Source organism: Manacus candei, unplaced genomic scaffold, assembly GCF_025592945.1.
Source record: "Manacus candei isolate 608988 ecotype Guabito, Panama unplaced genomic scaffold, ASM2559294v1 h1tg000056l, whole genome shotgun sequence".
NCBI lineage: Eukaryota > Metazoa > Chordata > Aves > Passeriformes > Pipridae > Manacus > Manacus candei.
This window is the reverse complement of record NW_026138104.1, coordinates 11297379-11311891: the sequence shown is the minus strand read 5'-3', so window position 1 is coordinate 11311891 and position 14513 is coordinate 11297379. Positions and strand designations below refer to the sequence as shown.

At 36.4% G+C, this 14513-nt stretch overlaps 1 protein-coding gene across 14 annotated transcripts in view; it reads left to right on the top strand.

Annotated features, from left to right (window-relative positions):
- Positions 1–14513, top strand: part of PARD3 (par-3 family cell polarity regulator) — a 451505-nt gene that overhangs the window by 218932 nt on the left and 218060 nt on the right. For all 14 annotated transcript variants that reach the window (XM_051802292.1, XM_051802291.1, XM_051802289.1 and 11 more), the window contains one exon: positions 12606–12697. In XM_051802292.1, coding sequence (XP_051658252.1) covers positions 12606–12697 — 92 coding nt within the window. The remainder of the gene's footprint in view (positions 1–12605; positions 12698–14513) is intronic.

The following is a 14513-nucleotide window of genomic DNA, read 5'->3' as shown; positions in this document are numbered from 1 at the left end:
TATTTTTGAAGTGCCGTTTTAGCTTCTGGCCTTTTTGGTCGAGTTCAGGACCACATGCAAATATTTTACATTTTTCTCAAAGTAAGGCTTTGTTTATCTCAGAGACATCACTCAAAACTGAAAGCATCTAAGGCTGGAGAAGAACTCAAAAATATGGAAAGAAATCTTTGGTGCTTCAGTTTCCTCAAATAAATAGTTTGGAGAATAACCTCTAATCTTCTTCCTGAGGGTGCAGTGCAGCTAAAGTCATTATTGTCCATGAAGTGCTTTTGCCATACTGTGCTGGAGGGCACTACAGAAGTACTGAGTAGTATATATTTTAAATTTGATTTAATGCTTTTGATTAAAAAATGAATAAAATTGTCATAGACCAGATTGTAACCCTGTAGGCACTTGGAATGAAGCATTTGTAAATGAAGCATTTACTGAGAAGTTTGAAATTGTTTTTCATGTTGATTTCAACAAAACAAATTGAGCAAAGAACAATGAAAAATGCTATAGTATTTTCTGTTATTAAAATGGTGAATTTGTTTGGTGCCTAAGGTAAAATCCATGTTGTGCAAAAGACCAAAAAACAAAATTCTACAACATAACAGGGAAACTCAATTGAAGCAATTTTAGTGGAGTTTCTCAGTGAAGGATGACATGGAAAAAAAAAGTGGAATGGAATTCAGCAAAAGAGAAGTAAAAGAGGAACCTGCAAAGTGTTAAAATCTTATCACTCAAAATTACACAGAAGCTGAGAGCAGGCTTGGGTGACTTGTGCCTCAAGGGTTCTGCATCACTGTCACAGTGCTGGGGCTCCCTTTGGGGCCTTCCTCCTCTGGGACTTGGGGCCAAGACCTTGCATGGTTTTGTTCTTTTAGAGGATGCAGGGCCAAAACTGTAAGAATTAACTTTAAGATGTGCAAGTCAGGGATCCCTTAGCTCAGGTGTGTTTGTCCATCTGTGTGGTGTGTAACACAAAAGACCTTTTGGAACAGATATGTAGGTGTTTTTACTTTTTATCAGTATGAATATAAATGTAAAAGTCAAAAGCTGAAGCTATATGCTAGCAAATCCTAGCAAAGTGGAGATAAATCACTTATGAATTTTTAATGAGAGGTTTAAATGAGAGGAAACCCATGGACTTTTCTTTAGGAAGATGATAAAACAGTATAATATCAGTGGAATTGATATTTATATTGATATATATATTGATATATATTAACTCAGCAAGTTTGCCAATGACACCAAGCTGTGTGGATGGAAGGGATGCCATCCTGGGCAGGCAGGAGGGATGGGCACCTGCAAACCTCATGAAGTTCAACAAGACCAAGTGCAAGGTCCAGCACTTGGACTGGGACAATCCCAAGCACAAATACAGGCTGAGTGGAGAATGGATTGAGAGCAGCCCTGAGGAGATGGACTTGGGGGTGTTTTGATTGATGAGAAGCACAACATGACCTGGCAACCGTGTCCTGGGCTGCATCAAAAGAAACGTGACCAGCAGTTGAGAGAGGTGATTCTACCCCTCTGCTCTGCTCTCATGAGATTCCAGCTGGAGCACTGCATCCAGCTCTGGGGCTCCCATCATGAGAAAGATATGGACCTGCTAGGGTGAGTCCAGATAAGTTCATGAAGATGGTCAGAGGGATGAAGCACCTTTTCTATGAGGAAAGGCTGAGAGAGTTGGGATTGTTCAGCCTGGAGAATTGAAGGCTCTGGAGAGACCTTATAGCACCTTCCAGTACTTAAAGGGGACCTACAGAAACACCGAATATTCTCTGTTGGAAGGGACGCACAAGGAGCATCGAATCCAACTCTTAAATGAAAGGCCTGTACAGGGATTGAACTCGTGACCTTGGTGTTTATTAGCACCATGCTCTACTGGAAAGCTGGAGAGGGACTTCTTACAAAGGCATGTAGTATAAGACAAGGAGGAATGGCTTCAGATTGAAAACAGGTAGGTTTAGGTTAGATGTTAGGAGGAAATTCTTTACTGTGAGGACAGTGAGGCACTGGAACAGGTTGCCCAGAGATGATGATGCCCAACCCTGGAAGTGTTCGAGGCCAGATTGGATGGGGCTCTGAGTAACCTGATCTAGTGAAAGGTGTCCCTGCCCATGACAGGGTGGTTGGAACTAGGTGATCTTTAAGGACCCTTCCAAACCAAACCATTCTGTGGTTCTATAATTATGTTTTTATGGGTTTTTTTGGTGAAATTAGCATGGTGATTATTGGTAGCACAAAACCAAAACCTTTGAAAGTACTATTTCCTAAATGAGACATAACTCAAAGAATATGTCCTGAGTTTAAACTCCCACCAGTGTACAGACTTTTGCCTTACTGGAAAACAGATATTTTAATTCAATTTTCAAAAAACCAAGTCCACAGTAAGCTTTCTGATGTCATTTCTGAACAGTCTTGAGCCATGCTGAGAAAAATATCCAGAATTGAATTTTGTTATTAAGATGCCCGTATAAGTAAAATGATGTTTTGTGTGACAGAGAACAGAGTGCTATACTTTTAGCTTGCTTCTAAATTGACTCTTACGTTCAATGCTCCAGGGGATTGAACTGTTCTGTACTTGGCTGAAGCTAGTGAAATCCTCGCATGCTGATACAGATCTGCAAATCAAGCAACAAGGGACCATTTCAGATTAAAAAAGAAAAAAGAAATGAATAAGGATAAAAGAGCTATGAGACCTGTTTGAAAATTGCCTAATGACAAATTCAAGTTACTAAATAAGAAATGCTTTTTGTATCTAAAAAAAAAAAAATCCTCAGAAGGATGAAAATCACGGTCTTTGAAAAGGTGAGGAGAATAATAATATATTCAGGAGTGTTACAGGGAAAATGTGAAGTGATTAATGCAGAATTGTCTCCTTTCCTTTGTCTCGATATCAAGGGAAAAGTATGTGACTTATCTATAATACATGTCTGCAGAAGTATTTCAGATCTCTAAACCTAGAGGTGGAGGCATGTACATTTGGTTTTCTGCAGGGAAAGTATGTCCCAATTTCACGTTTCCATTGTCATTTTTTTTGGCTTCTAAAAATCATGCAGGATTTAATGACTTTTTTTTTCCTAGTGTCTATATACAGAATAAACTAACTTGTCAGATTAAAGGGAAAAGTATTTAAAATTCTGTTGCTCTACATTAGTTACAAGCAGGTGAATTCAGTGTGGATCTATTTATAGGAGAACTAATGGATGTGCCTAACTTGACCTACTTTAGACTACTCAACAGAAAAAACAAACACAGTGTGGTTGTACCAATGCCATGTAATTTACTTTTTTTCTTACCTTAAGAACAAAATAATGTTTTTGCTGTTGTGACCTTCTACATACATATATATATATTTATTGCTTATTTATTTATTTCCTGAATGCCATAGTAACTCCATGTTAGGAGTATATTGGTGTGTTTTTTGCTTGTTGCGGTTTTTTTGTTCTTTGCTGGTCCTGGAACCCCAGGTCTGTATTACCTGGATTTGTGCAGTAGAAATAACTCAAATTCTAGAAGAAAACTAGACTTCATTTTGTAAAAATCACTCCTGTTGTGAAATAATTCAAGTGAAGCACCGTCTACCAATGCAGGGGCAATTTTCTCTGTATGTGCAGGAATTCTGTGAGTTAACAGGAGGTTCTATATAGGTGCATATGTATGTATCCATTCACATGATGAAAGAGAAAATAAATAGTATATGAAAACATCAACCAAATGTATGTTGGTTACATGGCAAATGCTACATTTGTTTTGGCTCACCATGTGGAGGTGTCTCTGTAATTGAGGTAATTCCTGCATTATACAAGGCAGATGATAACCAGGCCTGGCCTTTGGACCAAACTTTGCAGGGGAATTTGATTAGACATTCACCTGTGATTATAGCCTTGTTTCAAGAAAAACTGATTACTATTTCCATTAAAAATACTTCCCATTATTCTGACAACAAAGTAAGACTTTAAATCTGTATTTAATATGAACCTTAGTATTTGTTTTAGACTGGTAGATCTTGGTGGTCTGTATGTTAGCCTGTGAATCATTTGAGAAGAGTATAAAATTTCAGAGAGTTGAACATGGAAATATTCTGCAGATAAGCCTCGTTTAAAACAAACAAAGAACACATACTTTTGCCTGTGAAACAGGTATGTTTTGGATCGTAAGGAAAAACAGAAAGCAAAATGAAAACTGTAACTAGGGAGTTACAAATAATGAACCTGCTTTAAGGCAACAATCAATTTGAGGTAATTTGATATAGTCGTACATGCGTCTATGATAGAGTTATTTCTCTTTGTAATACAGTGGACACATCTACAATTTCTTATTGATCAGATCTTCAGAAAGCTCTTTAGATGCCTTCCTTAATAGTAAAAGTGTGACAATCCATGCTTTATGCATTACAAATACGTAGCACATGAGAGGTTAGTGCATCTAATCTTTTAGTTGATTTTATCATTACATTGGGTTTTAAAGACGCATTTTAGTGGACTCCCCAACAGGCATCACTGTTAGCACTGGGAAGCATAGTCTGGTCCTGCCAAATCTTTTCTGGCAATTCGTGTTATCTCTGGTTGGTTTTGCTTAAAGGTCACTCTGTAAGTGAACTGTCTCACAAATTCATCATATGATGAAATGACTTCAATTTTTTAGTTCTTCAAATACTTTGCATCTAGGAAAATGTTTAAAAAATAGGTTGTGCACTGCAGGTGTTACTACGTGCTAAGTAAAGGAAGAGAGGAAGCTCGTCAGTATCTTTGAACAAGAGGTATTTTGTGGCTCAGCATCCTAAGCTGCTGCTGAGATGCATTTTAATATTTCTGCTTTTCAAATTGTTGAATCCAAGTGTCTTATCTTTGCCTTTGCAAACATGTAGCATTATCCCCACCATATTAATAGAGAAGTGCACTTCTGAGTGATTTTTGCCACTATTGTATAGCAAGTCAGTGTAGGAATTAAGAAAAGACCCAGCGTTGTCTTCATCTTAAGTCTCTTCAATAAAATAAATATATCATCAAGGTATTATCAGGTTCAATTTGGCAACCATTTAGCCATTTTTCAATGAACAGAAATTTAAGGTACTGATTTATCATCATTATAATATTTTCTAATGTGCTAATAATGTTACAGTGGTGCATATTATTTGTGGATTTAGAGCTGTTACAAAATGATCGACCATGAAATAGTTTTGTGCTACAGTAACACTCGACTCTTCTTTAAAATGTCCCTTAAATATGATCTGGTGGGAACAGCTACATATTTTTGCTATCCATTTGATACCTGCCATCTGTAGAGGACCTAGATGTATGGATTTGTTCCGGTAGCTATCAGTTTGCAGCACACCTCCTCCCTCTGCCTCCCACCTTGGACTGTCAGTGTCCCGAAGAAGTCACTGAAACAATCCACAGTGGGATGACCTCAGCCCGGGGAAAACAAATGTTACGGTTTTCAATCAAACAACAAATACAGTCTGTGAAATATGATTACAATATACATTGTGAAATACTTTAGACATTACGGTGGGCTTTTTCTCTGTCAGATCCCATTTTGTGCTGTTTGCCTTGTATAGTTGCTGAGTGTTTGCAATTTTTTGTTAATAATTTTTTTCTCTTTTCCCCCCCTCAATAATCTTTCTCTGCTGGTAGGCATAGACCATTGAGTTGCATTAATTAAGAAGCATGTTCAATCAATAACAAAAAACCTCTTTGAGTTCTAATGCATTTCATTCTGTTTGTTGGCAAGCTACCACTGTAAGATCATGTCTGAGATTTTCTTTACTGTGAAGAAGCAGAACCATCAGAATGTCCCAGGTTAAATTAACTAGCAGGAAAACCTTTTTTCTAACCTACTAAACTCTTAAAAGGCTCTCATGCTGAGAAGTGCTGTCTGCAGTGCCTACTGTAAAAAGAATGAACTGCAGCATAATCTAGTAAAAAGCTGTTTTAGTGGAAGCTCTGTTATATGGCCAAGCAATATTTGTGTTGTGCTCCTGCCACTAGCCTGGCTAGGGATGTGATAGAGGTATGTGCCACCAAATTGTTGCAGAACATATGTGTGTCACTTCAGTAATATATCACAGGTTGTTGAGCCCCTAAAGACTACTGACTTCAGTAAACCTCTACACTGATACCTGCTACAAAGTAATTGGGTACTGTAGGACTTGTTCAGACGTTATTAGCATTACAAGGCTTTAAATACATGTTTAAAGAGGAGTCATTATGAATGAGAAAATGTTAGTCAAAACTGAATGAATTGTTTTATAGATTTGTCAAAGAAAAGTTGTATCAAATTATATTCATTGGCTATCTAGTGTTCTGCTTTTTGGACAATAGGAAATCAAATTCATCTCTCTTTAAATCTATAAAAACATTTCCTGTTAAGGTGCTTCACAACAGAAATAGTGCTATCACGAAGCCAACAGGTTTAAGGCTCAGCTTGATCAGTTTAATAAATGGGAAATAAGAGATGATTGCTTTTGATAGCAGGGGATGAATTTGATATTCATCAGAGACCTGGAAAATCCCTTCCATTCTTCACTCCTCTCTGTCTGTGTGTTATCTATTCATTGATTTGACTGAGCAAGGCAAATTTCATTTTAGAGTAGTGAGGCATATAAAAACTATATGAATATTGCCATTTCCAATTGCAGGGTGACCGTCTGCAGAAGGATGTGAATAACATGGGGAATATTAAGATGTAAAGAGAATATTAACTTATATATATATATATATATATATATATATATATATATATATATATATATATATATATAAGATTTAATTTTTTTGTGCACATTTTTTTTTTGTCTAAGTGGATGATGTTTTCATGTAAGGTTTCTTTCTCCCTGGATTACTGATAACAGCAGCACACCTAGTATAAGACTGATGTAGATTCCACAAAGCTCTCACCTAATTATTTGTGCATATATATGTGTTCAAGAGGGAGAAACCCTATCTTTTGTATTCAATAACTTTTGTTTTTTCCCCATGTGATCTTTGTAACTGCTCTTCAGATTTGATTGAAAATTGCCATTCTCTGGAGATTTAGCCGGTTAATCAAAAAGTGAGAACATTAGCACAAAAGCCTGATGCTTGTGTATTTGTGCTAGTCAAGACACAGGAAAATAGGTCCCTTAGGAGCTGTTTCCTATCAAGGCTGATGATACAGAGAGAGAGAGAACCTACTTTATGTTGCAAGGACCAAACAAACATTTATAAAACATGGCTGCCAGGAGACTAATAGTGAATATGTCTCTTCTTCCATCATCATTACAGGGAAGTGCAAGAGAATAAAAAGGCAAAGATGAAGGGAAGGGCATATTTTAATAGCATAAGCATAATTTTATTTATGTCTTGGATGAGGAAAAAATTATTATCAGGAGCTTGTTGCTACTAATAATCTGTCCTTCTCTACAATAAAATCTAAAGCACCTGTTGGATGTTAGATAAGGTTCCTTTCAATTTGGTATTGAGAGGAACTTACTATGTTAAAATTTAAAAAATTAAAATGCTAGAAAACAAACAAGCCAGTGTCTGCTGCTCCGTGGGAAAGTGAATGTCACTGTGATCCTCACGTGCACAGTGCTGCTCTCCAGGTCTCAGTCCACACAGCCATTACTCAGGGACCAAGCTGACTGAATAACATACTCATATATGGTGGTCATGCAAGATACAGGAATAACATTATCACAGCTATCAGTATTAGATCAGCAGAATAATATCTAAAGTTTAAATCTGTCACGTTCTTGAAGGAGGAACTGGCGTTTAGTTGCAAAATGCCAAGAAAAACATTCCCTCTTTTCCTTTCGTTCAAGTCTGGGCATTGCAAGACTCAGAAAAGCGGCTTCTTGAATAGTGCCAGATCAGCAGGTAAACAGCTTTAGTAAGTCCTTTCATCACATTAAAATATGCAAACAGTATCGACATCGTATTTCCTTTGGATGAGTGTGATGAAAGCAACAATTCCTGAGAAAAATTACTTACCAAAGTTATTTTGTAAAGATGATCACTAGAGCAATAATGGCATATCATGGCTTTCCCTAATCATTATGGCTCATCTCACCAGTTTCTGAAGGAGTTGGGAAAATGCACAAAAAACTGTAAAGGAGGCCCAGACAAGAGCTCCCTGTCCTGCCCTTGTGCAGATACATTTCAGGGTATCTAAATCTGGTTCCAAAATCAGTTCTTTCATCTTGGAGCACATATACTGCAGACTGACAGCGCTGATTAATGGTTGGACTTGATGATCTCAGAGAACTTTTCTGACCTAAATAATTCTATAATTCTACTCAGTGCATATGATAGTTGCTGTTTACACTATCAGTGTTTTGTTGGTCAGTGGAACAGATCTTGCCATGGAGTGTTTGAGTAATTTGAAAGCAGTTACTCTGTTTCATACAACCATTGTCACTAAAATACACCATCACTTTCTGAACAATAATGAAATAAATATTACACCACTCTGAACTGAAAAATACCCCACCCATGCCAAACACCCTTGCTTCCTTTATTTTTTTCAATTATTGGTAGAATGGAGATGTTGCTTTTGAATTTGAGAGAGGGGCTTAAGTGTTCAGAGTAGATAGATTTATACATAATCCTTACAGGCCTTCAGAGCCCATTTCTCATTGTGTCTGGCTGAAGAAGATTGTAATATGCACTTTCTTAGATCAGGCACCTAGAAACAAAGGATGCAAAAATGAAATGTATAAGAATTTGATTAGACTCCCTGGCTGCTATTGAGTTTTCTGCAGATAATGGTCAAAAGACAAGGGAATATGAAGAAGTTCTGGTTTTGGGGACTTCATTAGAAGTGTATTGAACAGCAGAGGGGAGTGGGAAAGTGCTTCTTTGAAGATGAAGTAGTGACTGGTATTAATTGTGGATTAATTTGAGAAAGGAGCTATATTTTGGTAATGAAAGTTAAAATATCCAATAAGACAGGGAAAGCATGGGGTTTGAGCTTTGGAAATGACACAAGGCAGATCTTGCTTAGGAATTACCTGAGAAGATGTAATTAAAAGAACTATTTGGGATCATTTGTACTGAATAAGGTTCTGTTGGCAGGAGTACTGCTATCATTTCTTAACTTTGAGGATTTTGTAATCCTGAGAGGTGATAGAGAGATTTTCTTCAAAAATACAGAATCAATTGGCAACTTTTCATATGTATTTCATTAACACTCTGGAGGTGAACTGTGAAATGGACCTTTTTATAAGTACTACTACTAGCCATAATAGTCCATTTTGAGCAGTTAATTTTTCCAGTTTTTGAGTCGTTAATTTTATTACAGAACTTAGAATAATAATTAATTTATTTTTAGAACAGTGGAGAATTTTGACACTGAACACATCAAGATATGTAGAAGTACATTGGAAGAGGTCCTTTAAATTTTATTCTGTACTGTAAAGATGAAATGATTTTTTAATTACTCTTACTTCAATTTTGGAGAAAAAAATCATTCTGTCTTTAGTAGCTCTACTGTACCTTTTGATATAGTCAGAATCAGTGTTTTTATAGAGAGAAAGAAGCCTTATAATTTTGGGTGTTTGCTCAAATCATGTATTTTTGAGAAATACCTGCAATGATATCCACCTGGGTTCACAGAAACTTTCTTGCTTTTCTAAATATCTTTTTCCTCATTTACCTCATCCAGGTGGAATTTGCCTTTCAGAAGAAAAAACTACTTTCCAAATAAAGAAATAATTGCCTGATGCAAAGATTTTCCCAGCTAGTTAGTTACTTTTCTTAGTAAATCAGAATTTAAAGTCAAATCCCTCTACAGGTGTCCAATTTTTCTCTCCATTCACTTCAGTGTAAATCAAAATCTGTGCTATTTTGAGAAGAAAAGAGTCTGATTACTGTAATATTAAAGATTTTTAAAAGGGTACATCATACATCTGTTGATTATGGCAGTAATGCTTTCATTAGAATTGTGATTCCTCCTCTAAGCACCTATTTATGGGCACATACATGTTTTTGATACAGATCTGTCTGCTGTCCAGGAAAAGCCAGACAGAGGCATGTAGGAGCTGCTGTTTCTTAATTGCTTGGATAACTGACAGGCAGTGCAGTTCCAAAACTTGCTGTGTTTATAATTCTCAATACAAAAGGCACAAAATGTAGATGTGTTGGTGCCAGATAGCATCTGTTTTACATAGCTTTTGATTTGCAGTTTCAAATTGTTTATATCCTCGTATTGAAAGGTAGATATAGGCAGGAAACAGGTAAGTTGGCTGTTTCCTTTGACCTGGATGCACTCAAGGTCAGGCACAGGGATACTTCTTCCCTTCATAGAATCATAGAATCAGCTGGGTTGGAAAGGACCTCTGAGATCATCAAGTCCAACCCTTGATCCACTACCACCGTGGTTACTAGACCATGACACTGAGTGCCTTGACAGAATAAACCTCTGGACCACCAGGTGGGACAGAAAGAAAGGAAACAGAATGTACAAGTGAAGAGGCTTAAGTCTGGGCAGACATTAGGAGGTGATGAGAACAAGAGCAAAGATACTGTCAGGGCTGGGAAGTGTTGGAAAGAAGGGTTTCTGCAAGGATTTAGCTCAAGTCTTGCACAGCAGGCTGTGTCCCAGGAGGGCACTGAAAGTGGGTCTATCAAGAGCAAGTCCGAAGGACTGCTGCATACACTGAGTGGGGCAAGGGGAGTTTTGTTTACAGACTTGCTCTAAAGTAGTCAAGGGAAAAACTTGTGGGGCTGAAAGGTGATAAAGTGTAGAACCCAACTGGTACTAAATGAATGATGGTTACATTGCACATATATAGATGTCTTGCTAAAATGACACAACATGAAGCCAGTCATTTATTTTTTAGCAGAAGCATTTCTATTAATAGATAGAGTGTTACTTCAGTCTCTTCTTACATGTACATACACTTCTGGTATGTTTGCTTAAAAAGACCACACATGGAAAATTACCAGAAACATTGTATTAACAAAGTCATGTTCATCTGTCTTTTGTCATAAGTAAATTTCAAAATTGGGTTTCATCAGCAACTCTGATGAAAAGAATTCTCTTTAGACGTGCAGATAATAGCTTCAGTGCAATAAAAATAGTTCTGTAGTTTTCTACAATCACCAGTGTACCTAACTTCAAAACAAGAAACTCATGGCAACAGTGATCTGCAAGATGCTGTATGAAATGCTTTTCAGTGTGAAACACCTCCAAATGTTCTGATTTTCCTTTATGAAATTTGCATGTGACTTTGTCACATGCAAAAATGAGAATTGTCATGGAGATTCGAATATACATTAATTTTTAAACTTTAGTACATATAGAACATATAGAATATATATGCATAAAGTACATATACAACTTTGGCTGGAATCAGTAAATATCGAAAGGTAAACACTAGCTTATGTGTATCTATGAATTATATGGATTATCGTTTATATTGTTTTTGTAAGCAACTTTTACTATATGGAAAACCCTTAATTTGGATTCTTGCAGTTCTAGGCAGGTTCAAGATGCTGGTTAACCTTTGAAATGTATACTTACCTAGTGCTTAACAGAGAGAGATGACAAGGAAGTGCATTAAAGCCTCTCAAAACACAGGATCATCAATCTTCAAGTACCTTGGCTTCACGCAGTGTGCTGCTATCCAGGGTGCACAAGGCTTATCTACAGTCCATGGAAGCTTCACACATACAGCCTCCTGCTTTTCAGATTCTCTGTGAAAATGTCAATTGAACATTACCAACTGTCTCTGCCTGCCTTTAATATCTCTTTAATAATTTAATAAGTTGTCTGACTCTGTGTGCTAAACTCATAACCTATCACAAGATTTTTACTGACCTGATGGCTCTGGTTCTAGAATCTGTGTTTAAAACCTACTGTTCACACTTCATAATATTTTCTGTTTGATTACATGAGTATTTAAAAGTATAAACTTCTGATAATTAACGTAGGTATAAGAGTGGGTTTAGATCTTCTAACTGCAAGTCCTTGAATTACCCTGATCTAAATTTGAAAGTACAGCATTCACAACTTTGACATTAAAGTTGTACATTTGGTGAATAATGTATGTACTTTTTGGAAAGTGAAATTAAAAATAAAATCAATTGGTTAGAATTACAACCTCTTTGATGTCAGTCTTTTCTGGCATGCTATTAATAAAGGCTGTGATAAAATGTTTAAAGAGGTCTTGGTGCTTTATGGAATTAAACAAGCTGCATTTTCTTATACTGTTTTTAAGTCTTTGTAGAAGAGCCTCAGTGAGCTGCCTTGTATGTTCAGTCAAGCCCCCAGTAACCTGCCTAGGGAAAGCCTGGGAGGAGTTTCCCCAAACACTGCTGACCATCAGCTGATTTTTTGCTACCTTTTAAAAAAATGCTGACTGTGATAGCTTCTGTAGCATTGCTTTTATAACTGTAGTAAAATTATGATATAAAACTGACTAAATTACAAATATCAATACAAAAATGCATTAAGTGACAAAATTTACAGCAGTTTCAGACACCAAAGGAAAAATTTTTGTAGTTGTGGAAGCACAACATTTCCACTGCACATGTGGTAACCCCAATAATCTGAAAATGGTAAAATGTCATTCCTAAAATCAGTTAAGCTATTAAATCTAGGTTTAAATGATTTTTTTTTTCAATATCTAGGATGAAGATCGAACAGAGGAGGACAACAGCAGAGTTGAGCCTGTTGGACATGCAGACACTGGCTTGGAAAATGCTACGAATTTTTCCCTGGAGTAAGTTACTGACAGAACATATTGTTTTAACGATGAGTATTGAAGATTGAACATAGACTAGCAAAGTACTCAAAACAGTATGAGTGATACTGCTCTTAAGAAAGTGGGGCAATCTTTTTTAGGTCATGTGTCATTTTGGTTTTAAACAATTGGGTTCATGGACCTTTTAAAACAGATTTTAAACAGTTTAAAAAAGCTGTGTTAAAGATGAGCATTGGAAACTTGACATTTATAAGTGCTGATGCTACAGTAGATTTTCTGCCTCAAAGAAGATGCTTATTTGATGGAACTTTGAAAACTTGACAGAAGGGATAGGGTCAGTGCTAGTACAAATAGATCAACAGGCAAGAATTTCAAAGGGGAAAATCTTCATTCCTGTCACTAGTTCACAGTCTACTGGGAAGATGCTTGTGGGGGGTCACATGTTGTATGGTCAAAGCCTTATACGTTATGAATGGATCAAAACGGATGTTTGGTTAGCTGCTCCTAATTTAGAAACTCAGTTACACTAAATGATATTTTATTTCATCAAAAGATACAACAAACTTGACCTTTTGCATTTCATTGCAAAGACTGATCCATACCTTGCTATGGAATTAATGGGCAAATATCTGTTCTGCTCTTAAATCATTTGAGTTGGTTAACTTAAATTTTATATAAAAATAAGTCTTCTCTTCCTAATATTTTTGAATTAAGTTATGAATTAGGTGCAGAAGGTTTAAATATTAGATAAAGATCATGGTGACATCTATTAGGCAGTAGGTAGTGAGTTTTACTCAGTTCCATTTACAAAATCTGTTAATCTGTTAATTGTAAATTCCAAATGCTGTTTCCTAAATAGAATTTGCAGAACTTCTGTCAAACTTAATGCTTCGTGGTGTTGCTTTTAAGTAACTTCTTGACTTCTCCTCATATGCTACTTCTTTTATTTCCTGTTTTGATCTCATACTTGTTTGCATGTTTGTTTGAAGCAGTTGGCCCAAACTTCTGAGAAAGTCAGGAATCCAAATTGAAACTATCCTTGTGTTTTCTGTTTTACAGAATTTAACATTTGAATTTGGGATGTATTTTTTTGAAAGAAAAAGTATAAGAAAAATGAGTGGAAAGACCTTAAATGAGCATTTTGAAAAGATGGAAAATTACTGTTCAAGCAGTAGAGCAAGTTAAATCATGTGGAATGGATGTGAAAACTGAGGTTTTTGGGTTTGGTTGGTTTTTTTTTTTTTTTTTTTTTTTTTTAATTTAAGCTGTGTTTCCACTTAGGCAATTCCAGGAATCACACAAATTTTCACTTGATGTCTTCCTCAACCCTTAATTTTCTGACTAAGCTAATGGCAAGTCAGAAAAAAGCTGATCATAGCGAACCACAAGCCTACCAGTGGCAAAAGATGTCTTTTAGAGTTCCCTTTGGAGGTTGAAGACATTGCTTGATTCCTGTGAGCTGCTTTGCACCTGTCAATGAAAACTTAGCCTTAATGTACAGTGAGAAGGACATGAAGTTAGCCTATACAGAAACTGTGACAGGGAACATTACCAAATGCTGTATTGCTGTCAGTCTTAAAACACTGGTCCATGTCTGAAGACTAACAGGTTTTTGACTGAAGTCTCTCAGCTCTCCTGTTGTTTCATTACTTCCTTGAGCTAACAGTGACAGACCTTCCATTTGCATTGTATAAAAAGCAAGGTAAAAATTCAGACATCAGTTGAGGCATACAACAAATGTAAAGGCTACCTTAAAAATATATTTTAAAAAATTAATATGGAAGAAATGTAAACCAAACTGTAACACAGGATTTTTGTTGAATTCCCAACCGTA